This window comes from Budorcas taxicolor, chromosome X, assembly GCF_023091745.1.
Source record: "Budorcas taxicolor isolate Tak-1 chromosome X, Takin1.1, whole genome shotgun sequence".
Lineage (NCBI taxonomy): Eukaryota > Metazoa > Chordata > Mammalia > Artiodactyla > Bovidae > Budorcas > Budorcas taxicolor.
In genome coordinates this window covers 28,351,780-28,379,641 of record NC_068935.1, presented here as the reverse complement: position 1 = coordinate 28,379,641, position 27,862 = coordinate 28,351,780, and the positions used below count along the sequence as shown (strand labels likewise).

Sequence of the window (27,862 nt, the reverse complement as noted above, 5' to 3'; positions counted from 1 at the left end):
CTCCCCTGGTAGCTCAGCTGGTAAAGAATCCTCCTGCAATGCAAGAGACCCCAGTTCGATTCCTAGGTCAGAAAGATCCTCTGGAGAAGGAATAGGTTATCCACTCCAGTATTCTTGGACTTCCCTGGTGGCTCAGATGGTAAAGAATCCTGCAATGTGGGAAACCTGGGTTTAATCCCTGGGTTGGGAAGATACCCTGGAGGAGGGCATGGCAACCCACTCTAGTATTCTTCCCTGGAGAAGCCACATGGGCAGAGGAGCCTGGCGGGCTACAGTCCATAGCGTCACAAAGAGTCAGACACAACTGATTGACTAAGCACAGCACAGATCAGATCAGTAACAGAGGGTGGTCTTCACGTCAGTGGGCTGCTTCCTTAGTGTTGGCTCCAGAAAGAGGGCCGTGTATGCATCTTCATGGAGCCCTGCCCTGCCTCACTTCCCACATGGGTCTCTTTCACCTAGCTTAGGGCTAGCCCCCACAAGATGGGTTGGGACAGTTGACTATTGGCAAGGAGTGGCCTCTTCTCCCCTTGTCCACCGCAGATTCCCAGTTGTCATCTTTCTGCTTCAAAATCACCAAAGCAATGACCTTGGTATTAAGATATCACGCAGCTCATCAATTTGGATCTGAGCTGGTAGGATAAGACTACAGACTGAAAAATGAGGTTCAACTTGGATCTGAATCCCAGTTCCAGTATGTGTGTGCTCTGTGGCCTTGGACAAGCTACTTAGCCTCTCTCTGTCTCAATTTGTCCTTGGTAAAATAGTGGTACTAATACCTTCTGGGAGAGTTTTTTGCCAGGGTTAATTGTGTTAATCCATGTAAAGCACTTATTGTTCAGTGCCCAGCAAACAGAAAGCACTCATCGTCATTTATTATACTACTGTTTGGCTATGGAGGTGGCCAGGCCTGGACTATTGGGTTGAACTTCTCCTTCTGGCAGCTGGTAGAAGTCCTAGGTCACCTACTCTGAGCTGCAGATTTCCAGTAATGATGCCTCTTTGCTCTTCCCTTCTCTAGGTGAACATCATCCCCATCATTGCCAAATCAGATGCCATTTCTAAGAGTGAACTAACCAAGTTCAAAATCAAAATCACCAGCGAGCTTGTCAGCAACGGAGTCCAGATCTACCAATTCCCTACAGATGATGAGTCAGTGGCAGAGATCAATGGAACCATGAACGTGAGTGGGCTTCACACAGGGCTTCAATTTTCTGGCCATTTGCTCTTTAGGATTATTATTTTGCCAAATAGCAGTCAGACCTCACCATCCATCTTAGTGTAATCAACTCGATTATCTGAGTCTCAGGTATTTGTGAGAAAGAATTTAGAGACAGACAGCTCCTCCCTCCTCAGACATGCAGAGATAAATAGCCAGAGACTGCAGGAGGGAATGGCTGACCCCAGGAATCGGTTCGACCAGGGGATTCCAACGTCTCCTACCCTCCTCTTTGACGCCTCTCTCATCTAGGCCAGGCAGCCCCTGGGGGACTGCCAGAAAGGCAGTCTTTGTCTCAGACCAGAAAAATGTCTCGACAGTTGATGCAGCAAAAGAAGGCAAGTGTGAGAAAGTTGGCTGGCTTTGGAGACTTGAGGATAATCTGTACTCAGATAATCAAGCCCTCTGCCCCTGGGAGGAAAAATGACACGTAGTCTCCAATTTTTCTGGTGACTAGAGAAATGTTATTTTTAAACTTCATGATTATGTTTTGCTTTATTAAGTGTGAATGAGTTGAAGGGAAAAAATGAAAAAAAACAACCAACCACTTGCCATGTTTCCTCTCACTCCCCCACTTCCCCTCCTAGAGGAATGAGTAATGAAGGAGGCAGGGAGTCAAATGGCTCCTCATGCTTCTTTACAATGTGTTGATGCTGTTGCTGCGAAATCTTCAATGTTGTGATTTCAAGGAGACAGCTAATAGCTTGCAGAAAGCCTCTGCTTTGGGAACAGATTTCTGTTTCTCTATTGAGAGTCATCAGTTTTTTCCTAATGACATAATGCCTGAGTATAGCCAAATGCAGGAAAGCCTTATAATAAAAGCCATTTTTAGAAAACTTTCCTGCTGCCACCGCCCCCTAAGTCATCATTACGCATCAGCTACCACCTCCTATGAATCAGCCAACAAATTAGCCTAGTGGGGCAGCAAGTCACTGTCTTGGCTGCCTTTTTGCCCGTCAGCGCACCAGAGATATGTTTGTGATGAGAGGCCCTTGGTTATCTTTGACAAACCTGGCTGGAGGATAGAACTGTGTAGATCATGGGAGGTGGAGTTGTGGCCTCTCTGACTAGGCCTGAATATTGAAAAACTAATTTTTTAAAAAATAAGGTTACAGCATATCCTCTCCAGCCACCAGGACATTTTGATGAAAATTAGGTTCTGCTAGGATAAGAAAACCCGAAGGGGCACCTAATCTCCAGAAAACTGGAGCTTAGAGAGAAGCGTCATCTGGTGTCACCACACTGAGGTCTGGAAACTTGTACTCACCTCAGAACATCGGGCCCCATGGATACCTGAGTCACTAGGCAGCTTTCAGGCTGGTGGTTTGCTTGGCTAAGGATGGATATGGATATGGTCGAAGAGTCCTCAGCAAACTCAGGGTGTCACACAGAACAACCTCTGACTATGTGGTGGGTCAGGAGTGACCATCATTTTGGGCTCTGCTTTCAGCTTACCTCTGGGCCCTTGCTTGAAGCCCGCGCAGCCTTGGCCTCAAGGTGGGAAACTTCCTGTGCTATGAAGCAGTAATCCTCAACTACGCTGTTTCACCTGTGAAGGGATTTGGGATTTGGGGTCCTTTTTTTTTTTTTTTTTTTTTTTTTTACAATAAATAGTCCCAGTGTGCCAAAGCTTCACTTTGAAAAACCTAATTTGAGTGGCTCTGAGGTTATCCCTGCAACATCCCTCAGCACTCATTCTCTTGCGTTCCTCCAGGCTTTTTTGTATGTGACAGACAGCTCAAGACAGGGGTGGCTTACAGCTAGCATGCCTGAACTGGGCATGTGCATGGGAGGGGGCATGCATGTGCAAACTGTGTATTACATGTGTTGTGATGGGGGAAGGCGGGGGGAGTAGCTGCTATGAAATACATAGAATTGCTTAGCCTGACTATCCCTGGAGCAACTGTGTCACACTGGGCCTTCCAGATGAGTTGTGGCCTGAGAAGCAGCAGCATCAGAGAGCCGGGGTTGGGTGGTAGGAGAAATGGATGCTGGTCTCTCAATTCTGGATTTGACTCCAGCCCCACAGTCTCAGCCACCCTAGCCAATTGTCATGGGAACTGGGTTGGAAAAATGGAAGAAGCCTCTTGCTCTAGTGGAGAAGACTTCTCAGTCATCCCTTAGCTCCCCACTTGGGATTTTCACAGCAGGGAATGAGAGTCAAGAGGTCTAGCCTCCCTCTTGGCTCCTGGGTGGCTCTGAAAACACTTATTTCGGCTCAGAGTGCTCAAACGAGAGAGGGAGAGGTCTTGCTGTATGCTACTTTCCACCAATACTCCGATAGCTCTCAAGGTGGCAGACTTGAGTGCTAAAATTTGCTCTGGTGTGCTGTGCTAAGTCGCTTCAGTTGTGTCTGACTCTTTGCAACCCTTTGGACTGTAGCCTGCCAGGCTCCTCTGTCCATAGGATTTTCCTGGCAAGAATACTGGAATGGGTTGCCATACCCTCCACCAGGGGATCTTTCCAACCCAGGAATTGAACCCATATCTCTTATGTCTCTTGCATTGGCAGGCAGGTTCTTTACCACTAGCACCACCCCGGGAAGCCCAAAATTTGCTCTGTTGTTCAAATTGAATGTTCTTTGAATGGTTCAAACCATGGCCAGGGAGCAGGGAATAGGCCCAGTTACTCAATTTGGCTCAGTCAGCTGGCTGCCTGTGAGCTGTTGGGTTTGGCCCCCACAAAGGCATTTGGGCCCAGTGAGAGCATATGGGTGGCCAGGAGGGTCACAGGGAGACCCATAGGTACAAGCCTGTCTCCCCCCACCCCAAGGCAGCAGTGCCATTTCCATAGTTCGCAATATTTGTGTGTGAATCACCACCAAGGGTAAACTTGGGAGGATCAGTCAATGCTCTCGGGCTTCCCTGATGGCTCAGATGGTAAAAGACAATTCTCTTGCTCGGTGGCCAGTAGGAGCCTAGAATGAAGGCCAGTTAACTAGCCCCACAACTGGGAAATATTGTCCTCCTGGGAGGAAGCTATGCCCACTCCAGATCTTATCAGATGAAGAATCAGTGGTCCTGACAATGTATTTCACTGGGCTAAGGGGGATGGTCATCTAACCTCCCTAATAGAATGGGTGTCTTAGAAACAGAATAGAATAGTTCAGGCTGGTTGACTCATCGAACACTTTTAAATGGACCAAGAGGAATTTAAGGGACATATGAGACCATAAAGATAGTGAGTCTGGGCACTCGTCCTCTGCGATGGCCCACACTCTGTTTGTGGAGTGTGTCTCTCTCTGAATAAATCCACTTCTTACCTATCACTTTGTCTACAACCCCATACCCTGGGGCTCTCTTGCCTTCCAAGATAGCCCCCACTCTGTCTACAGATTGTATTTCCTCCCTGGATAAGCCTTCTTTCACTCTAAAAAAAAAAGAGAGAGAGTCTGGGAACAGACTCCCAAGAGGAGGCTTGGGACTATCCCTTGTTGGAGTTTTCTGAGACAGGGGCCCATCTGAGGTCTCGGGTGAGTGAGAATTACATGGAATCCCCATAGGAACCCATACATGTTTCAGCAGCAGTGCTGTCTTGCAAGTCTCCTCTCAGGGCCCACACCTACAAAGTGCCAGCCCCAGGCGGGTAGGGGGTAGGGGCTGGAGGGTTTACCTTCTCCCTGCCCTGCTCAGCTCTATTCTAGTTGTCAGAGCCACCAGGCTCTCAAGAGCAGCAGCAAGGTGGCCAGAGCCGACCCCACGATTTCCTGCCCTTCACGGTTAAAGCTGAGCTGACCTGCCGCCCTGGGTGGTGGCAAAGGCTGGCAGCTACAGTGTGGTGTCCTCACTGCTCCTTGGGAAGATTTGGGCATGGGAGGTAGGAACCTGGGCAACTCCTTTCAGTTGTCTGTACGCCAGTTTTCCAAATCACGAGTGGGGCTTGTAATAACCGCCCTGGAAGGCTGTTGTAGAATCAAATGAACTCTGCCTGGGAGCACTCGGAAATGAGATCCTTGCAGAAACTTATCAGAACAGACTTTGATGCCAGTTAGAAACGAGTGTGCCAGGGGAGGTCTCAGAGCCCTCTGAAGCTATCATGGCAGGGACTGTGTGTTTCAGAGTGGGGGAGGGATAAAGTGACGGCAGTTTAAAGAGGAGGGGGAAGCAAGTGACCCTGTCATGCTAACTGAAAATGTCTTTTGAAGATAAAAATAACACACCCAAGGGAATACTGACTTTTTTTTTTAATGCCTTTATTCTCTTCTGGATTTTTTTTTTCTTTTTTCGCTCTTAAGCCCAGAGAAGTACTTCCCACTTCACATACCCTCCTCCCGCATCACTTTCAGCTGAGAGCCCAGGATGTGTGGGAATGCTCCACCACCAGTCCCCTGGTCTAGCCCTCTGTCATGCTGCCCCTTCAAGTGACTGAAGCTTTGAGGTCTCTGCAGATGGGGCAGGCTTTTCCTGGAAAGTGTTTGGGGGTGAATTGGAGGCTGCCAGCATGTTTTGGGTCTCTGAGGGGGAATAAATTGTGCCCAATTGAACCCCCGCCCCTTCTGACCTTGAGAGCCGGCTGGCTGAGGTCAGAAATGCTTCGGCCTTTAGGCAGGGTTTCCAGGATTTCACACATACCACCCCCGCCGTGGCCCTATTAGGACTGACAAAACATTTCCCACCTCCACCCCTTGCTCACTTTCCATATCCATAGCCTTGTCTTTCCCTCTTTCTTCTGTCCCCTATTTGGGGACAGTCACAGCAGTGGGATGTGGCAACACTGAGATAATCATTGGAGAGCAGCTGAGAGTGGGTGAAGGCCCAGCACCTCGGCGGGGTGGGGGGAGTGGTTTAGCAGATGTGCTGGGGCTGAGCTCCCAATTGACACCTGTGTTCTTCCACTCTGAAGAACATTCTTGGGTGCAGGGCTAGAGGAGAACAGAAAGGAAGTATTGATTGTGAGGTCAGATTTAAACCGCCTCTTACAATTTGGCCTTGCCTGGCCAGTTCACCCCCTGGGTTTAGAGTGCTCCCCTGATCTGCTGCTCAAACCCCAAAAGGGAGTGGCAGACCAGCAGGGGTGGGCTTTGAAGTCAGAGAGACCTGGATTCCACTCCTAGCTCTGCCCCTTGCTATGGTGGCACTGCTGGTAAGTCTCTTGGCCCTTCTGGACCTCAGTTTTGTCTTTTATAAGATGGGTTTAATAAGCATACCTACTTCCTAGTGTTGTAAGATTCAGTGAGATAATGCCACGTAGAGCGCCTGGCACATGGGACAGAGAACTGCTGCTAATATCAGGTCTATAGCTCCCGATCCCTTAGTATGATTGCTACTACCTACTTTGGGAACCCTGCTTTGACTTCCCATGGAATCAGCTTCTCCTTCCTCTGTGTTCCTCCAGCCTCTGTTCATAGTCTGCACCTTACTGTGTTATCATTGGTGTGTCTCTCCCCTCCCAAACTGTACAATCGCCAGGGCTAGGCTCTGAGCTTTTTCAGTGTTGTATTCTTCTTAATGCCTGGCACATAGCAGGACGTCAGTTCAGTCGAGTTCAGTTCAGTTCAGTCACTCAGTCGTATCCGACTCTTTGCGACCCCATGAACCACAGCACGCCAGGCCTCCCTGTCCATCACCAACTCCTGGAGTCCACCCAAACCCATGTCCATCAAGTCGGTGATGCCATCCAACCATCTCATCCTCTGTCGTCCCCTTCTCCTCCTGCCCTCAATCTTTCCGAGCATCAGGGTCTTTTCAAATGAGTCAGCTCTTCGCATCAGGTGGCCAAAGTATTGGAGTTTCAGCTTCAACATCAGTCCTTCCAATAAACACCCAGGACTGATCTCCTTTAGGATTGGTTGGATCCCCTTGCAGTCCAAGGGACTCTCAAGAGTCTTCTCCAACACCACAGTTCAAAAGCATCAATTCTTCGGTGCTCAGCCTTCTTCACAGTCCAACTCTCACATCCATACATGACCATTGGAAAAACCATAGCCTTGACTAGACAGACCTTTGTGGACAAAGTAATGTCTCTGCTTTTTAATATGCTCTCTAGGTTGGTCATAACTTTCCTACCAAGGAGTAAGCATCTTTTAATTTCATGGCTGCAATCACCATCTGCAGTGATTTTGGAGACCAAAAAAATAAAGTCTGACACTGTTTCCACTGTTTCCCCATCTATTTCCCATGAAGTGATGGGACCAGATGCCATGATCTTCGTTTTCTGAATGTTGAGCTTTAAGCCAACTTTTTCACTCTCCTCTTTCACTTTCATCAAGAGGCTTTTTAGTTCTTCTTCACTTTCTGCCATAAGGGTGATGTCATCTGCATATCTGAGGTTATTGATATTTCTCCCGGCAGTCTTGATTCCAGTTTGTGCTTCCTCCAACCCAGCATTTCTCATGATGTACTCTGCATAGAAGTTAAATAAGCAAGGTGACAATATACAGCCTTGACGTACTCCTTTTCCTATTTGGAACCAGTCTGTTGTTCCATGTCCAGTTCTAACTGTTGCTTCCTGTCCTGCATACAGGTTTCTCAAGAGGCAGGTCGGGTGGTCTGGTATTGCCATCTCTTTCAGAATTTTCCACAGTTTATTGTGATCCACACAGTCAAAGGCTTTGGCATAGTCAATAAAGCAGAAATAGATGTTTTTCTGGAACTCTCTTCCTTGTTCAATGATCCAGCAGATGTTGGCAATTTGATCTCTGGTTCCTCTGCCTTTTCTAAAACGAGCTTGAACATTTGGAAGTTCACGTATTGCTGAAGCCTGGCTTGGAGAATTGTGAGCATTGCTTTACTAGTGTATGAGATGAGTGCAATTGTGTGGTAGTTTGAGCATTCTTTGGCATTGCCTTTCTTTGGGATCAGAATGAAAACTGACCTTTTCCAGTCCTGTGGCCACTGCTGAGTTTTCCAAATTTGCTGGCATATTGAGTGCAGCACTTCCACAGCATCATCTTTCAGGATTTGAAATAGCTCCACTGGAATTCCATCACCTCCACTAGCTTTGTTCGTAGTGATGCTTTCTAAGGCCCACTTGACTTCACATTCCAGGATGTCTGGCTCTAGGTGAGTGATTACACCATTGTGATTATCTGGGTCGTGAAGCTCTTTTTTGTACATTTCTTCTGTGTATTCTAGCCACCTCTTCTTAATATCTTCTGCTTCTGTTAGGTCGATACTATTTCTGTCCTTTATTGAGCCCATCTTTGCATGAAATGTTCCCTTGGTGTATCTAATTTCTTGAGGAGATCTCTAGTCTTTCCCATTCTATTGTTTTCCTCTATTTCTTTGTATTGATCACTGAGGAAGGCTTTCTTATCTCTCCTTGCTATTCTTTGGAACTCTGCATTTAAATGGGTATATCTTTCCTTTTCTCCTTTGCTTTTCGCTTCTCTTCTTTTCACAGCTATTTTTGCATTTCTTTCTCTTAAGGATGATCTTACTCCCTGTCTCCTGTACAGTGTCACGAACCTCCATCCATAGTTCATCAGGCACTGTGTCTATCAGACCTAGTCCCTTAAATCTATTTCTCACTTCCACTGTACAGTCATAAGGGATTTGATTTAGGTCATACCTGAATGGTCTAGTGGTTTTCCCCACTTTCTTCAATTTCAGTCTGAATTTGGCAATAGGGAGTTCATGATCTGAGCCACAGTCAGCTCTGGGTCTTGTTTTTGCTGACTGTATAGAGCTTCTCCACCTTTGGCTGCAAAGGATATAATCAATCTGATTTCGGTGTTGACCATCTGGTGATGTCCATGTGTAGGGTCTTCCCTTGTGTTGTTGGAAGACGGTGTTCGCTATGACCAATGTGTTCTCTTGGCAGAACGCTATTAGCCTTTGCCCTGCTTCATTCTGTACTCCAAGGCCAAATTTGCCTGTTACTCCAGGTGTTTCTTGACTTCCTACTTTTGCATTCCAGTTCCCTATAATGAAAAGGACATCTTTTGGGGGTATTAGTTCTGGAAGGTCTTGTAGGTCTTCATAGAATAGAACCATTCAACTTTTTCAGCATTATTGGTCGGGGCATAGACTTGGATTACTGTGATATAGAATGGTTTTGCCTTGGAAATGAACAGAGATCATTCTGTTGTTTTTGAGATTGCATCCAAGTACTGCATTTCGGACTCTTTTGTGAACTATGAAGTGGGTCAAAATATCTGAGATCAAGGCCTGTTTGTCCAACCAGGCTAAGAAAGCTTGTTTCAGTGGACTTTTTGCTTCTCTGTGTAAAGCCCTTCTGAGTAAAGCTCTACCTGGCTTGTAAACAGTATTTAATCAGTGGTTCCATTTGGCCAGTGGTGACTCAGCACTTCCTGTGGAATGGAGCATTGGGAGCGTGTCCCGGGCCTCACAGTATGACTAGGGGCATCTGCCTCTTCTCTGATGCATGAAAGCAGCCTCATCAGCTAGGCCTTGTGCCTTACTCTCCCTTTCCACCTCAAGCACCAAGCCATACCCACCGTTTGTACTTTTCTTTCCTCTGCTATTCCTGTGACTATTCAAGGAGTATTTATTAAGCACCTACTGTATGTGGGGTGCCAGACTGTACACTTGAGCCCTTGGGCATATTCTGTCTTCTGTGATTTCGGGTATGGAATTCAGTCTTCCCTAACCAGATCATAAGCTCCCAGAGGGTAAGGGCGTGAATTTTCTATTTCCTTTGTTTCCCTTTAAAGCCCCTGAAACAGAACTCAGCTCAGTGATGGGCACCTGGGTAAATACTTAGGGACTTGACTTCTAGGCTCGAGAGTTTGAGGCAAGCTCTTGCTCCAGGATAGTATGAGACCAGGTGCATCCACCTCAGTCAGTAGTGTGGTTTCTGTGCGTGTCTATTCTTGGGGCTCTCATACTGTGGGGAAAGGGAGCAGTGGTTCCAGCCCCCTCCATTCTCCTTTAGTCTCTCTCCACACATAGCCCTCTGTGTCCCACTCACCTGCCTTTGGAAGGCACTTCGCCTCAGCAACCATGAAGACTGAATAGCTGGCTCATCTGTGTGTCTGCTTATTATTCTGCTTATTTTCTGTCTTTGTTTCCTATGCCCTCAGCCATATCCTGGTTACCTTCTATTGTGAATTTCTGAACATGCAACGCTTGCAGTAGGCCTCTCTCCCTACACATCCTGGGAGCTTATGGAATGCCTCCTGATGGTGTCATCAGTGAGGGACACTGCGGCAGGGGTACCAAGGCCCCTGCGATGAGCAGCAGCTGTATTGGGGCCACTCAGTGCCTTTACCCGGAATTCTCAGCTTCTGTCTGCCTCCTGTTTCAGGCCCACCTGCCATTTGCTGTCATTGGTAGCACAGAAGAACTGAAGATAGGTAACAAGATGATGAAAGCTCGGCAGTACCCCTGGGGCACTGTGCAAGGTGAGTGAATCTCCGGGAGAGGGGCTACGCTCAGCAATCCCCTTCTATCTGTCCCTTTGCTTGTCCCCAGCCACTGTGTGACCAGTTCCTCACTTGTCCCCAGTTTCTACTTATTCATCTTGGGCCTCAGGCATCTCTAGGGGTCACCAGCAGGCAAACTTTGGCTCCATACCTGGATTCTCTGCACTGAGCAAGCTCTCTGTCTCCAATGGAGAAAGCATTCCTAAAACAAACATAAATGTACTTGCAGTAAGGTAGGACAGAGAGTGTGAGAAAACAGGTGTACCCACTTGAGTGTATGAGACATACAAGAATGTCCACAACAGTGTTGTTCGTGATAGCAAATAGTTAGAAACAACCCAGAGCCATTAAAAATAGATTGGGTGAATTGCAGAATGTTCAAATAATGCAATATTATACAACAGTGAAGATGGATGGACTATACATCTACAGCAATGCATCTCACAAACAGCATGTTGAGCTGCGTAAATCATAGACAGATACAAGCTGGATGATTCCATTTATATGGAATCCAAAAGTAAGCCAAAACTGAACTTTAGGTATTCATGCGTAAATGGTAAAACTATAAAGAAAAACGAAGGAAGGATAAACCCCCAAGTCAGGATGGTGGTTAAGTCTTGTTGCCGGGAAGGAGAGGCATGAATGAGATCAGAAAGGGACACAAAGGGGGACTTCCCTGGTGGTCCAGTGGTTAAGATCCCGCCTTCCAAAGCAGGGGATGCAGGTCCCATCTAAGATCAAACCAAGATTCTGCAGTGTGGGCAAAGTTTACAAAAAAAAAGGAAGGGATGTCTAGGGTAATGATGTTTCACCTGGGCCATAGATACATTGGTGTCCTTTTTTTTTTTTTTTTGGATCCTTTAAACTGTACATTTCAGGCACTCTTTTGTTTGTATGATTACTTTGCAATTTTAAAACAGTCTGTTGCCTATAGGCTTGAGAAAATTCCTTTTGCAGTCTGCCTGACACATGTTAAGTAAGGTACTCTTGGTACTAGTCAGGGTTACTATATGTGAGAAGGTGGTTGGTTTACCATAAACTTATCCCGTGTCCAGACACCCCCACCACGGCCCCCACGACCTTCTCCCAGACCTGTGAAACGGAATCTGGGATAACTGTGCCTGTTCATCTCAGATGCCACTGTCCTAATGTGGTCAGGCCAGACACCCCCATTCCAGCAAGGTGGAACCGTGCCCAGAGATACTCTGTCCTGGTCACCATTGCTGCCATCAGGTCATTATTCACCCTTTAAAAACACCTGTTTTGAAGCATCTACCATCCAGATGGGCCACTCGTGGCTCACATCCCTCCTTGTCACAGCCATCTAGCCATGTCCTAGTTCTACACTCTTATTCTGTGGACTTTGATACCTGGTCATAGGCTTTGCCTCTCCTTTAGATGACCTGGATTGGAATCCTAACCCTGCGACTTCTAGCTGTAACATTGCCTAACCTCAGTGAGACTCCACAAGGATGAGTCCCTTATCCGCCTGCTGAATTCCTAGTCTTCTTTCACGAGTCATCCTAGGGGTCTGTCCCCTCTTTGGTAAAGTCTTCATGCTCCCTGAAGTTCTCAGGACTCCCTTTTCTGGGCTTCTGTGGTTCCCTGGCTACATATCTCCATGTTGGTAATTTTTGCATTGTATTACATTTGTTTGTTTGCATCTGTCCTTCCATTAAACTGGTAGCTCCTATGGGCAAGACCCCATGTGTCTGAATTCCCAGTGCCTCATACTATCCTGGGAACAAAGATTCTGCAAGTATTTATCAGACAGATGGCTGAATGTCCATTTGCATTGTTCTAAAAGTGGTGTGAAGCAAACATTCCTGTGAGTGTCTGATGGGTAAATTTGAGTTGAGTCTAAATGTCTACCAGATGTGTTCTTAGATACTTTTATGGTATTGCTGTTTTCCATTACTGTCATTCTTATAATTTTTCATCTGCCTTTTTAGTAGAAAAGCCAGTTAGAAGGCAACATCTCGACCTCTTATTATACACAGGTTAAAAGGTGATGTCGCCATTAGATATTTCACCTCTCGTTTTGTCCATTTCTGCTTCTTCTGGCCTTCCTTTCAATGGACTTGCAATACCTCAACCCCTGAAATGCAGTTGAAAATGAAGCCCACTGTGACTTTGTGAAGCTGCGGGAGATGCTGATCCGAGTCAACATGGAGGATCTCCGAGAGCAGACCCACAGCCGGCACTATGAGCTGTACCGCCGCTGTAAGCTGGAGGAGATGGGCTTCAAGGACACCGACCCTGACAGCAAACCCTTCAGGTACCTCTCCCATCAGCCCTGCCCAGCCCAACTCAGCCCACCCGGGGGCAGGGGGGAGGCTTGCCCTGGAGAATTCACAGGGCAGGCGAGACACAGGATCCCAGACCTAGCGCTGGAAGGCTGCCACTTGCCAGCTCCACTTGCCTGTCCCTTCTCTGCCCTGGCACACCTGCCAGGGGATGCTGTGGCATGGTGGGCTTGGTAAGCCCCGCTGCTGTGCTTATAAGAATGGGGGCGGGGAGGAGGCCAGGGGATGGGCAAGGCCTGTGATATCACTGCCACAGGTGTTCGCATAGTAGCTGTGAGCCCTGAGCCTGGGCCTTGTGCCTCAACGTGGCAGTTTGTGCCTGCCTGCTGACCCACATTCTTCATCGGGCTCCTGCTGCTCTGTCAGGTTTCCAGTCTGTTCTTTACCCCCTCCCCATGATCAAAACCAGGTGGGACCAGGCAGCAGTTACCACACATGTGTCGATGAACTTCCAGCTCTTCATTACTGCCCTTTAGCGTTTGTATTCAAGTGCAAGGTTTGTTTTGACCACCAGATGTGACTAATCCTTGACACCTCAAATCAGAATCTAAGATGCTTTCAGAAAAGATGGGAGCTATGTGAATAAGTGTCTGATCTGTATGCATAATATGTGATGTAAGCCTCACGTTGTAAATTACCATGTCACATGTAGTGCCCTGTATTGGAACATTTCAGGAAATGTCAGGCCTTGATAAACAAGTGAAGGGCTTGCTTGTGGGATAAGAAGGCCTGCAAATGGCCTCTCAGATCCCACAAAACCTGTTCACAGCAGAAAGCCAGCCTGGAGGCATAGAATAGCCATTCCTTTGGGGATGTCTGGTTCCGGAGGGGTAAGTTCACTGCCCTTCATGGACAGGGACCGCTGGAGCCCCTGGAGTTGAAGGAAAACGTGTTGGTCTCTCTGATGGGTGTTCCGTTAGCTTTCTCCCTCCTACCCTTCAGACTGCTTTAATCTGCATTTGCGGGGTAAGAGGTGTCCTCTAGCCCCCTCCTCTCCTCCTCGGCTCCATCCTGACTACCTCTGTTTCTCACATCTTTGCCTTCTGCACGCTTTCTCTGCTGGCTCCTTTCCATCTTGTGGGCAGACATTCTTATCCTAAAAAACTCTCCCTCACTCTGCTCCTTGTCACCAGCCTCTTCCCTGTCAAGGAATTTGGCTGCGATGGGAAGAAGAGAGAATGGTTCTGTATTTACTGGCTTCTGTTCCACCATGCCACTGAGTAGAAAGACCTCTAGGTCAGCAGTCACATATTCCAGTGTGATCTCTGAGCCCCATCTTCTTTTTTTTTTTTTTTTAAGAATTTTTTGAATGTGGACCATTTTTAAAGTCTTTATTGAATTTGTTACAATATTATTTCTATTTTATGTTTTGGTTTTTTGGCTGTGAGGCATGTGGGATTTTACCTCCCCGATCAGGGATCAAACCCACACCCCCTGCATTGGAAAGCGAAGTCTTAACAAACCCACACCCCCTGCATTGGAAAGCGAAGTCTTAACCACTGGACCACCAGGGAAGTCCCCCATCTTTTTGTTAAAAATCTCAGCACAGTGCTTGATATTCCTTCCCGCTGCCTCCTTCCTGAAATTCTCTTTGTGGTTGGCTTTTCCAGCATCGGTCTGTCTGGTTAGAGTCCTCTCTCACACTGTTTTACTCCTCAGCCTCTTCGGCAGATTCGTCTCATTCAGCTTCTTCCTTTCTGTGTCTTTCTCAAGGCTTCTGCTACTCTCGCTCTCTATTCTCTTTGTGGCTGGTTCTTTCTGCTCTCACAGTCCTAAAGAAATAGATCACTCCCAAGTTAAAATGTTACTTTCGAGCTCAAACTCAGTGATCCCACTGCTTTCTGGATATTTTCACTTGGCCGTCCATAGAGGATGCACCTGAAACTCAAGCTGTCTCAGATTTAATTCATCTCTTTCCCTCTTGAATGTACTCATTCTCCATTCACCTGAATCACCTTTGACTCCTCTCGAGTCCTTGGAGTTCTGCTTCCCTCACTGGTCTCCCTTTCCCTCCCAGCCTTCCCATTAAGATCCTTTCTTTCTTTCTTTCACTGCATCGGGTCTTCATTGTAGCATGCAGGATCTTCACTGTAGCTCGAGGCCTCCTCTCCGGTTGTGATGCACAGGCTCTAGAAAATGCAGCCTTAGTAGTTGCTGCCTACGAGCTTAGTTGTCCCAAGGCATGTGGGATCTTAGTTCCCCAACCAGGGATTGAACCCATGTCCCTGCATCAGAAGGCGGATTCTTAACCACTGGATCACCAGGAAGGTCCCAAGATCCCATCATTTCTTACTTTGTTGGAAAGTCTGTCCTTCACGCAATGCCCAGAGTGGTCTTTCCCATTTTCAAATTGGATCAAGTCAGCCCTGCTTAAAACGCCCAAGTCTTAACATGGCAGCCAACGCCTGCTCTCTCCTGCCACTCTCAGGAACCTTATCTTCCACTACTCCAGCCACATGAGGCCATGCCTGACACCCCAGGTATACGCCATTCCTTCTCCACATGTGCCTTTCCACAGGGTACCCTCTTCAGAGCACCCACCCTCTTCTTCACCAGGCTAACTCCTATTTCTATGAAACTAAATCCAGGCATGGGGGTGGGGGGGTGGGGGTGGGCAGGGAGACATAACCTAGGCATCTCCCACTGACTGTGAGTTCCTTGATGGCAGGCACAGTGGCTATTGGCTCCAGGTATTGAGTGACTAGCATAGTATCACTTAATTCTGTGTCCAGCATGTGGTAGAGTTTCATCAAGTGTTTGTTGAACTCATTCATTAATGTGGTCAGTTTCAGAGCCAGGACCTGGCAGCATAGTGCAGATGGAAGGACCTAGATTATGAGAGGAAACCCAGCATCCGGTCCCAGCTCTGCCTCTAACTTGCTGTGTGATCTTGAGCGAGTCACCTCACTTCTCTGGGCCTTATCTGTAGAATCAGGGTATAGAAGCACATAGAAGTTCCAAGTCACTCCAAGTTCAAAGCCAGGTGCCCACAGCTCTGTGCTTCTGCTTTTGCATATCTCCAAGAACTGAGGAAGGGAGGGTGGGGGAACCCAGGAGGATCATGGGGGCTGTTTTTCATTGAACAAGAGCCATTCCAAAGGCAGGGGAATTAACCTGACCGTGTTTGCAGTTTACAGGAGACATATGAGGCCAAAAGGAATGAGTTCCTAGGGGAGCTCCAGAAAAAAGAAGAGGAGATGAGACAGATGTTTGTGCAGAGAGTCAAAGAGAAAGAAGCTGAACTTAAAGAGGCAGAGAAAGAGGTAAAATGTGGGTTGGCATGCTAAGTGGGAAGGAAAAGGAGGCTGAACTTAGGTAAGACAAGGGTTTTTGCCCCAAGAGAGCAGCTGGGGGAACCTTGGGGCCTCAGGCAGGAATGGGACACAGCATCTGTAGCCCTGCCTTGGCTGGCACAGAGAGGCTGTGAGATCTGTGTCTTTTCTATCCCTCAGTCCCCAAGGCCGGGATATTTTCTCACTCTTTGTTATTTAATTCTCTAGACCCCCACTGTCCCATACAGTAGCTATTTAAATGAACTGAAATTAAGTAAAGTTTAAAACTCTATTTATCATTTGCATTCACCATATTTTAAATGCTCAATCTTCATGCAACTCGGGGCTATGAGATGTTGAACATTTCCATCACCGCAGAAAGTTCTATTGGGCAGTGCCGCTCAACACTCAGGACCTGACATTGCCCCTCAAGGTCAGGGGCAGGCTGATTTTTTTGCCCCCCTTTCTGGGAGTTCATAGCTCAGAAGGGACAGTTGATCACTTTCTTGGCGGTCCTGCCCCATCCTGACTGCTCTGATGACCATGAGGAAAGATGGTCCCAGGGAGTCCTGGGTACTGTGTTGAATCCTAAGCCAGTGACAGCTGGTGTGTTTCCCACCCACTTCCATTCCATTTCACGCTAGTGCTAAAGAACATCTGTGCAGCTCTAGTGAGTTTTTAACTAAGGCTTGATGGTCTATCTGGACTTTACTTAAGCCATGGCTAATAGACTGCAGTTAGCCCTTGCACCATTGCCTTGCCTCCAAGGTCCCACTACTGATTCCCCTACTGCTGCCAGATTAATTGGCCTCAGCCACAGTTTTGGTCATGTCAGCAACTGCTTCAGCTCTCTAGGCTTTGAAACCCATAAAGAAAGGAGCACTTAATTACTTCCCAAGTCTCTTCTTCTTTTAATCTGCCAAGACTCTCCAGTGTTATTGCCAAAGCCCATGGCAAGCGTATTGACTTCATTTCAGTTTCACTTTTCAAAAGAAAAATATCACCCAGTACTTTTAGGAAGAGAGGTAAGGTGATCCTTTGAATGAATGAAAGGCCAGTAAGCAAAAGCCAGCTGGACACCACTGATCAGCAGAGCTTCTACCAGCAGCCTACCCTGAGTGACTAGCAGAAGCTGGTTGACCCAACAAGTATGTCATCCACCACCCCTTACTTGGTGACAGGCCCAGATACCTATAGGACACCCAGCCTCCTCCACGGTGTGCTATGAGGGCTGTAGAACCCTCCATTCCTTCCTGAATCCTCAAAAGATACTGAAATGATGCTTGAGCTGCTCTTACTACTCAGGATAGTTTATCACATTCCAAACACCCCCAGTGTGTGTGTGCTCAGCCACTCAGTTGTGTCCAACTCTTTTGTGACCCCATGGACTGTAGCCCACCAGGCTCCTCTGTCCATGGGATTCTCCAGGCAAGCATATTGGAGTGATTGTCATTTCCTACTCCAGGGGATCTTCCTGACCCAGGGATCCAACCTGCACTCCACTCCATTATTATTGCCTAAAAAAATCCCAAGGACAGAAGATGGGCCACAGTCCATGGGGATGTAAAGAGTCAGACACGACTGAGCATGCATGCACACACCCCTAATTCCCCTGATCCATTTATCACAGTAACATATTAGAACATTGTTGCTCTTCTTCTTTGGGTTTCTGACTCTAATCAGGACTAGTTGAGCCTCGCCTTGATCAAAGCTGAGGTTTCCACATCCATTTCATTTTCTAAAGTTCTTTTCTTTCCTTCCACAACCACAGACAAGTGTTTTCTTTGACCAGCTTCAGCACTGTCGAAGTTTTCTCTGCAATCTCCAATGAGTCTCCCTAGTTGGAGAGGCTAAGAAAAGGCAGGGGCCCCTTTCCTATTGAGAGATCTCATTATATGATCATCTAAAGAATGAGTTGACATTGGGCAAATTCCTTAACTTCTCATACCTTCTGTTTCCTCATAAAATGCAGATAATAACAGAACCTGCCTCATAGGGTTGTTGTGATGATTAAATGAGTTAATACATATAAAGTGCTTAGAAAAGCCAGTACCTGGCCTACAATAAGCACTCAATACATGTTCTACATTATAACTCATGTTATTATTTTTCATATGTAGTAACTATGGGGACTCCTTTAGATAAAATGCTTGATTAGACAGAATGCATGGTTCCCTGACCATATTCAGGAGCAGAAATGTGGAGATAAAATGGCAGAAGAGAACCATTCAGAACATGATGCCCTTTGGTGACATTATAGCTGTCCCTGGCAGAAATGTCTCCTTGGATCCCAGGGTCCTTCATGGTCACTAGCCCGCCCATCCCCACCTCACCCCCACTCCATCCCCCCCCTCCCCCCGCCACTGTGCTCTGCTCAGCTGAGCTCTGCTCTTCCCAAACCCCCTGTGCTTCCCTGCCAGCTGCATGAGAAGTTTGACCGTCTGAAGAAACTACACCAGGACGAGAAGAAGAAGCTGGAGGATAAGAAGAAATCCCTGGATGACGAAGTAAACGCTTTCAAACAGAGGAAGACAGCGGCCGAGCTGCTCCAGTCCCAGGGCTCCCAGGCTGGAGGCTCACAGACTCTGAAAAGAGACAAAGAGAAGAAAAAGTAAGTGGCAGGCTGCTCTGGGGTGAGGACCTCTTTCTGCTCCTGCTCATCGCCTCAGGCTGGTGACAGAGGCCAGCTGTGGGCTGATAGGCTCCTTTGGGCCCCTGGACCTGGTCTCGGTGTCCCCACAGGCCCCACAGATTCCCTACATCTGAGGAGCTGAGAGAAGGCGAGGGCTGTGTGTGGCTTCAGAGGACCAGCCCCTCTGCTCCACCCACTTGGTGAAGTCCTGCCAGCTTAAGGCAGGAGGAGAGGGAGGGAAAGGGGAGGAAAAGCAAAAGGCAAGTGAGAGAGTAGAAAGAAGAAAGGCAGAAACGATGAGAATCTGCAAAGTTACAAGAAGGAGATGAACAAAAAGAAGGGCAGAGAGAGGGTAGCAGAGGCCTCTGGGCCTCCTCTCCCCCAGGGAGGTGGGAGCTGGAAGGGCTCCCAGGCCAGCTCTCATCCTATGCCGGAGGTGGTTCAGCCCTGGAGCCCCCTTCACCCCCCTCAGTTCTAAGGGCTGTGGCCAACAGAGTTTAAGCATTGCTGCTGAAGGCTGCAGCCCAGTCCTGGTTTCTCACCCCTTCCTGTCCCTCCCTCTTGGGTGCTTAGTCGTCCCCAGCCTGGGGTGCTGGGAACTTGGCAGGGAATCCTCAGATGCTAATATCCTCTGCAGGCCCCACCCTCCACTGGGGAACGACTCTACAGTCCGTCTGTCTCCCCTGGGGTTTGGCGACACAGGACGTATGGGCTCCTGGTTACCATTGGGTCAAGAATGCTGACCCAAGCCCTGGCCTTGCTTGCTGGGGTTACCCATTCCTCATCCCAGAACCAGAGAAGAGAAAAACATTTCCGATGGGACCTGTACAACAGCAGGAAAACATCTAGTGGTCTCTTGCACTCTGGTTGTTTGGGCAGTGTGACTGGAGGAGCCAAACTAAAGTGGTCTGAGGATCTACAGCATGGCCATCGTCAGTGCCTTCTGTTCTTAGCCACTTTTTGCTGGACTCCATTGCTAGTTACTGGCTGGAAGGAGGAAACATCTTCCTTTCTTGTTTCCCCTGGCTCATCACTTAGGAATAAAGCAGTACCACATTTCACCAAGAATAAAATGCAACAGTAAAATATCTTCACTTTGAAGGCGCTATGTTTTGCCATCTGATTATTCTTTTTTCAAAAGTGTCATTTGGGCAGTTTCACCATTTAGTTCAGAGATTTTTGTCATGGAGTCACAACACTGTATGTCAAAGTCACTGACGATCTCATTTTTTTTTTTGGTATTACATGATAAAATTCAACTACCCCAAACAAAGCCTCTTTGGACACACTATATTAACTGACCTCTAATGGTGTGTTAGTTGTAGCAGCAGGAATGGATTCCTATTTTTAAGATCAGAAAAGTCTAAATTAGTCTTCCAGCTCTAACCTGCTGCCTTCACAGTCGCAAGGTGTTTGTTAACAGGATCCCTGGGGCAGTTTCACAGCCTGCTGGCCGGAATTAGGAGATTCATTTGTTGGGACCCCACTGACACTCAACTATATAAATAGTCCCCATTGAGCTGTTCAGCGGAAGTTCTTCCCAGACCAGGCTTTCTCCTAGTTGCCTCCAATTGACTGACCACCACCCCCACCCCTAAGCCGAAGACCCCACATAAGGAGACATGTCTCTCCAGTCTTCCAGGAATATTTGGAGCTGGTGATGGCACCCTTTTCCAGTTTTGAGATGAGTGAAAACCTCACTCACACCAGGCACGTCCTATTAACAAGAGAGCCTGACAAAACAGCCTGCTGTCTTCTATACTTTCAGATACATGTGTCTGCTGGTCTGGGCTTCTTATGTAATTCCCCAAACAGTTGCCTAACCTCTGGAAGACCCATCTTTAGCCCGGTGTCACTCTGGTCCCATGGTGATGATGGCGGAGGGGCGGTGAAGGGCAAAAGTGGGAGTAGAAGCATTTCTTCTGGAGAGATGGTGGTTGGATCTAATAGAGTCACCTACTGAGAATTTCCTTTGGCTGCCCTTAAAGAAGTTAAGAAAAAATACTGGTGTTTCAGGGGATCCCTACCAGCCCACCCTCCCACCTTCCCCTCCCCACTCCTCCTAATCTCCTTTGACCTCTAACTCTTCATTATTTGCATCAATGCATAATATTTGATTTCTCCCCAAGCTCACTCCATCTTCATCAGCTCTTACTGTTTTACAGTTAACTCTGCTGTTTGCTGCATGCTGCATGATACCCAGGGCCCTGGTAAGCTTTATTAACTCTAAATAGAACTGGCAGTGGCTTCTAGAACACATATCCCCAAGTCTCACCCCCTGCCCAACACACATATCTAATATCAAAGAAGCTGCCTCATTGTTCTAGCCAGTTTTCTCTTGTGACTTATAATATTAAGAAATAGTCTAGTGTGATTCCAAGTGTACATGTGCAATATTTGCCTTCCTGATTAAAAGTGGGGTGTTTTCAGACTTGTCTACCTAGCCTAGGTGGAACCTGTGATAGGTATTTGAGGTTTCCATTTTAGCCACTTTTTTTTCTTAAGGAGACTTCAGCATTACTTTCAAAATTAACTAAACTGTAGTGATGAGGGGAACTGTTGGGTTCACAAGCCCTGTCCTGCAATGTCACGGTCAGCTTTGAGCCCCAGGTTTGGGAAGGTTTCAAGTCAATGGAAACTTGCTTCTCTGTTTCCCTCTGGAGGCTGTTTCTTATCTGAGGGGTTCAAATTTTCTAATTTCATTTGGCTATGTAATCTCCCAAAACCATAATAAAAGGGGAAGAAAGTGAAGAGTTAGATATTATAGAGAATTCCTTATACTCTATCCACAAGTACCCAACTTCATGAACACCTCTGATGAGATAAGCAGGTAACCTTAGTAAGATGCATTCCTGAGGGCTAGGTGTCATGTCAACAGGAGTAAATAAGCAGCCCCTGGCATCACATAGTTTATAGGTTGATTACAGCAGTGATTAAGCTTCCAGATCTATTTTACTAGACAGGTAGTGAGTGGGGAGGAGCACAAATATTTTCAATCTAACATAATTAGGTGTATTACCATTTAAAACTTTACCATAGAAACTTTCAAACAGGAACAAAAGAAGAGAGAGGATAATGCAATGGAGCCCCATGTACCCACCCCCCAGCCCCCAAAGTACTGTCAGCATAAGCCAGTTCTGTCTCATTTATTGCCCCCAAATTGGCTGGATTATTGTAAAGCAAAACACATCTCATTTCATCTGTCACTACTTCAGCATGGATCTCTAAGAGCTAATGACTCTTAAAAAAAATAACCACAATGCCACCATTATCACACCTCCAAATTTAACAATTCATTCACATAAAATTTCTAGCCAGGGTTCAGAATACCCTCGTTGGCTCATAAATGCCTTTTAGATTTGGTTTGTTTGGATCGGGGAATATAAAATATTGAGAAGACTTCTCCACACTCACCATGCAGTTTATGATTTAAATGGAGAACCTGCTGTTAGTCACCAAAATAATTGCTGCAGCTACTGCACCAGGGACTTTGGGCAGCTGGCAAAACATCCTGCTGCTGCTGCTGCTGAGTTAGTTCAGTCGTGTCCAACTCTGTGCGACCCCATAGACGGCAGCCCACCAGGCTCCCCCGTCCCTGGGATTCTCCAAGCAAGAACACTGGAGTGGGTTGCCGTTTCTTTCTCCAATGCATGAAAGTGAAAAGTGAAAGTAAAGTCGCTCAGCCGTGTCCGACTCTTAGCGACCCCATGGACTGCAGCCTACCAGGCTCCTCCATCCATGGGATTTTCCAGGCAAGAGTACTGGAGTGGGATGCCATTGCCTTCTCCAGGCAGAACATCCTACTTTCAAGCAAATCCCGAAGAGGAAGTCCATAGAGGCTTCTGAAACATAAGGCCTATGAAATTGGGCCAAAGGAAACAACCCTTAAAGAACAATGAAATGATTTCTTGTCTGGCTTAAAGGCAAGACTTGGAGCCCTGTGCATTGACTTGAATGAAACCTAGGAAGACACAGTTCTGGAGTGTATGTCCATGGCTGCAGTCCTAGTGCCCAGCAGAGTGGCTGATGCTCGGTTCATGTGTATTTCCTCGTTTCCCCTATTTTCAAGGAGGAAAATAGGAAAGATGCATCCTGCTCAGTTAGCTTTCAGTTCGTGAAACCCAAATTAACGTGGTTTGACACAGTTTGGTTCGGCTTTCCCCGAGCAAATCAGTGGTAGTGGCCATTACTAAAATGAATCCTTTCAAAACTATAATTAAAGCCACAATTAACGAGCAAGAGTCAATTGGCAAACAGTGGGAACAGCCAACCCCGACCCTAAGCAGGTTGGCTTTTTCTGGCATGCTTCTCCCCAGCAGACCACAAGAGCAGTTCCAAACCAAATAGAGATTGCCGTCTGTAGCCGTCTGCAGTTGGAACAAAACACTTCCTCTGTGGCCCACACACAGTTGTAGGTATTCTGGCAGGGGGACAGAGTATGATGTATGGACAGTTCGCCTAGCAAAATATTTCAGCCTTCCCAGGCCAGCCAGCCCTTGCAGTGTTCTATAGGTTTCTTTTCCCCTGGGAAATAGACAAGGAAGAACAAGAAAGCTGAGCTCTCATAGGACCTTTTAATACTATTCAAAGTGTTTTGCCGCACGCTCTCTTATTTTCACATTACGACAGTCCTGTGAGGCAGAGGAGGAAGGTGCTGATCTTCAGTTCACAAGATGAACAAATGGAGGCATGGGGTTAAGGGACTTACCGAGGTTGACACAGGGGTTATTGGCAGAACTGGAATGAGAACGCAAAACTGGTTCTGGTATAAATTGCCATCCTCATGCGTGTGTGTGTGTGTGTGTGTGTGTGTGTGTGTGTGTGTGTGTGTGTGTGTGTGTGTATTCACTCTGAGGAAGCGACTGTACACATAGACTCAGCTTATGCTTTTAACTATCCCTCCCCAATATCTTTAATGAAAGAAATGTGTTCAGGTAAAAAAAAAGAAAACCGGGGGCTTGGGTCCACAGGCAAGGAGTTCTCAGGGACACTATGGTGTGAAGGAGAGTCATAATCAAGCAACCCAGGGATTCAGGCTCTGCCCCTGTAGGTTGTGATTCTTTGTGACCTTGGGCAAGTCAGTTGGGCTCGCAGTGTTTCTCAGCCTCCTCATAACTCAGATGGGGACCAATACAACTTGTCCCCATTTATGTCACAAGGGTGAAGTTTGAATGGGAGAAAGTTCAAAGTGCAGAGTGAACACAAACCAATAATGGATTTCCATTGTTCAGGTTTCCAGGTGACTGTGGTTAGACCCTGGTGCAGAGGCCAGTCACCACCCCCAGATACTTCTCAAACAGATCTTGCCCCAGGGGACCAGTTAGTGGACCGGGGCTCTTCTAAGGTGAAACCTCTACCCCCTCGGCATTTGCTGTGGAGTGAGGCCATCACTGGTTGAGAGCCTGGCACTCTGTACTGTGGCCTGAGCCACTTGGAGATTTGCTGAAGGTGTTCCTGTACAAGGTGTCTGGGTCGGGAGCACTAGTCAGGACCTAATCATTAAGAAGAGAGAAAAAGAAATCTTGTGGTTCTTGATTATTTTACTAGCCGATGCCATGACAATCGCTACTCAGAGGTGTGTGGGGGTGAATGAGAGAGAAAGCGTGTTCCCAGAAGCCAATACAATAAGACCTTAAGACCATCTAACATAGCTATATTCTAATTTATCCATCAGTCATCATGACAATTTTCTTCTAACCTTTGTTTTGTTTTTTACATTAATCCATCCATTCATTAACCCAACTTCTCTTTTCATTTTCAGTTTGGGTTTCCTGTAGACGCCCTTTTCCTGCGCAACAGAGCTGGGCCTCCCTTTCTCTAATTCCCCCTTAACACGTCTGCGGGGCACACAACCTGTGCCCTCCCCTTTCTTCCTGCCAAGGTTTATAGAAGCCCGAGAGTCTGAGGACCCAGTCTGGCCTCTGGGCAAGAAGCCAGCAGTCACGTGGTTTAAAGCTGCATCCTGCATCCCAGTGCCCCTCCCAGCGCCCCCAGCCGGCCACTCCCACCCCGTCTTTGACTGTAACATGTGCATGGGTTCTGCCTGCTCCACGGGACCACCAGCTTCCCTGTTCCAACTCCGAATGCTGTTTGTTCCCCCGAGGTATTTGCATCCAGCCTGGCTGGGTGAGCACCAGTCAGCAGGGTTTTCCCCCTTAGTCTGCAGTCACTTGGCTTCCCCAACCACCACTAAGCCCCTGACAGGAACCACAGCCTCTCCTCAGAGGGTTCCAGGAGATCCTTTGGTCAGCCCAGCCCTTTCCAGTTTTGATTCACTTAAAAGTGACTGCACTCAAACTCTGTTAATAACCTGGAATGAGTTTATTTGCACCCAGCCCTTCCAGACAACACAACTGCTGAAGAAAATAGCATAAATGTCCCTCTCTGTAATTCTGAGTACCCTACAGATGCAGGAGGGAGAATAAACCTGACTATTAGTACCAGCGGAGTGTCTTATGGAATTGTTATGAGGTGTCTCACATCTCCTCTGTAATTTCCCTGAGAATGCCACACCATCCCAACAAGGCAGGGTCAGTAGCAGGTGTAAGCATCCTGTGTCATAAACTGCCAGACCGAGTGGTTCAAGAATCAGTGTTTTTAGTTCGGCTTTGAGGAATCTTCCAGTCTATTTATTTAGTGAATTTGATGATGATGAGTTTCAATTTGTATTTTGCATGTGTCTCTTAATAAGAAGAGGAGGTGAGACTGTCAGTCGAAGAAGAGAAAAGAGATACTGTGCCTTGGAAGGTCCCTAACTTTGCCTCTAAGGATTTGATATTTGAAAACTTCTAGCCCGGATTTGTATAATGGGGCCTCTCTGATAGTGGCTTTGGGAACCCCTTGGAAGTTGAGAGCCCTCCCTTGTCAGGGCCATGAGGAACACTGGACTTTGGTGTTAGACCAGTGAGAAAGTGAGAGCTGGCGGTGACTGGCAATGATCCATGGCTAACATGCCGTTTCTCTGCCCTTCCTTTGCAGTAATCCATGGCTGTGTACTGAATAGTATTCCCTGCTACAGCTGGACTGGACTCCACTTAGCCTTTTAAGCCAAGGTTCCTATTGTAACTGACAGCTTTCCTTTGGGGTGCCAGGCAGCCGGGTCCCCGGCCCCTGCCATGTTCTTCCACTTCAAGCCCCACCTCTTCTTTCTATTTCTGCCTCACAGTCCCACTGGCATTGACCATGACCTTTTTTATTTTTGAGATTTTTATTTTTTGGTCACTTGCTTTGAAAACACACAATCGAACAAGGCTATGCCAAATTTTCAGGCCTTTTTGAAGTATTGAGAATGGGAAGGGGGTGTTCTCTTTTCAATAATAGATAATAACAGGAAGCAAAAAGTAGAAACGGAAAGCAAACGAATGCACACACTTTATCTTTTCTTGTTGGCAAAGCAAGAGGGCAGTTTTGAGATGTATTGTTTGGTGAGTCACTGATTGGTGAGTGGCCAGAAGCAAGTATGAAGGTGATGCTGCCAAAGCAGAAGCTAGTTTCTTGAGAAAATCCAAGTCACACAGTGGAGTATTTTAGGAGACCCTATGCTTGGAGATTTAAAAGCCAAAAAAAAAGCTTGGATCCTCAACTTGGCTCAGGGAGATGCTAAGTTAAGGCTGTCAAGTTTCCATGGGAAAGGATTCTTATTTGCAGCTTTGACCAGTTTCAGAGCTGCTTCCCAAGGATCCCAAACTTAAACAACTAACGGTCTCCATCCCCTGCCCCCCCCGCCCCCCCCCCGCCACAGTCATTATTTGCATCACAAATAGGAGGTCCCCTCATTTACATTTATTTACAGATTAACTACTTGAGGTTTGAGTGGTTCTGAAAACTTCAAAAGGTATTAGAGCCACCCAGCCTTTGGAGACCTTCAGAGACTGGGCAGGAATTTTGTATGAAAGGAGATATTTGGGCCCAGAAGACAGGTAGGACCCACTTTTTGTAAGAGGAAATCGAGGCGCAGAGAAATGAAGGGACTTTGCCAGAGGTCCCAAGGCTGTTTCGTGGCAAAAGTCAGGCTAAATTCAGTGTCTTCTGAGACCCGATCCTTTTCACAAATGGATTCAGTCTGTTCATGTTCATTCCTGGAGACAAGTCTTTTGATGTTAAGGAGAAAATGAATAGTTAGTATTAGAGCACCTTTGAGGTTTTTATCCCATAGAAAAATATTCGCGGATGGGGTGGGCAGGGATGGGCAAAGCAGAGGACTCTAGTCCTGCCCCTGAACTGAGTGCTTCTGCTGACGATAAGAGTCATGGACACCTGTTAGCTGCTCAGCTTTCCTGGGAGTCTGGAATGAGGCATGTGAGTGCGGAAGTTTAACAGGTGCCAGAGATGACCCTTGTCATCAAGGAAGTTTGGTAAACAAAAATCTAACGTGTCTGAACATGAGACCTTTATAAAGTCAACCAAGGCTATGTAAAATAATGAAAATGCTTATTTTATCGGGTAGCTTGTCTCACTGTAAACAGAAAGATTTTTTTTTTTCTTCTTCAGTGAAAAAAAATTTTTACTGAGTATAATTGTTACTACTAGAAAAAAAATTACCCTAATACTCTGTTTACTTCTGGTGAAACAAAACCAGTCATTAGAAACGGTCTGTGTCCCGCCCCACCCCTACCCTAGACTGAAATGGTTTTCCTGAAAAATCCCCACATGTACACACACACACACACACATATGCCTCATTTCTCTTAAGCCAAGAAGTTTGCTTTTCCTAGATGCAGGATAGATCACTTTTGGTTTTGTTTATTTTGTTTGTTTGTTTGTTTTAATCATTTGGCATTCACATGTGGCTGTCAATATGTGCTTTTTTTTTTTTAATTAAAACAAGAAGCTTGAAACTGGTGTGTGGTGTTCTTAAAACCTTCTCAGCAGATTTTCCAGTGGTGATGGCCCATCAGTGACCCCATTTCTCACCTGTCTTCTCCATGTATAATCTGTGCTACCTCACACTGCCCACCTCCCTGACCCTGTCTTACTTTGAATGTCCTTTTTCTTTGGCTAATTTCATGTTTTCTTTCTCTTTCCCTCTCCAGCTTTTTTTAATCTTGTCTTCAGCAGCTGCACTAAGTCTAAAGGAGAAGACTACCATTATAGAAGAGTTAGGGTTTC

General features: G+C 46.9%; 1 protein-coding gene across 4 annotated transcripts in view; it reads left to right on the top strand.

The window, feature by feature from the left end:
- Positions 1–26,453, top strand: part of SEPTIN6 (septin 6) — a 73,939-nt gene extending 47,486 nt beyond the window's left edge. Inside the window, exons 5-10 of one of the 4 annotated variants that reach the window (XM_052662803.1) lie at positions 1,022–1,183; positions 10,427–10,523; positions 12,654–12,822; positions 15,981–16,113; positions 18,543–18,733; positions 25,733–26,453. In XM_052662803.1, coding sequence (XP_052518763.1) covers positions 1,022–1,183; positions 10,427–10,523; positions 12,654–12,822; positions 15,981–16,113; positions 18,543–18,733; positions 25,733–25,757 — 777 coding nt within the window. In that variant the 3' untranslated portion in view covers positions 25,758–26,453. Of the gene's footprint in view, positions 1–1,021; positions 1,184–10,426; positions 10,524–12,653; positions 12,823–15,980; positions 16,114–18,542; positions 18,734–20,919; positions 20,956–24,515; positions 25,130–25,732 lie in introns of those variants that run through there. The other 3 variants (XM_052662802.1, XM_052662804.1, XM_052662805.1) reach the window with 3 other exon arrangements.
- The last annotated feature ends 1,409 nt before the right edge of the window (positions 26,454–27,862 follow it).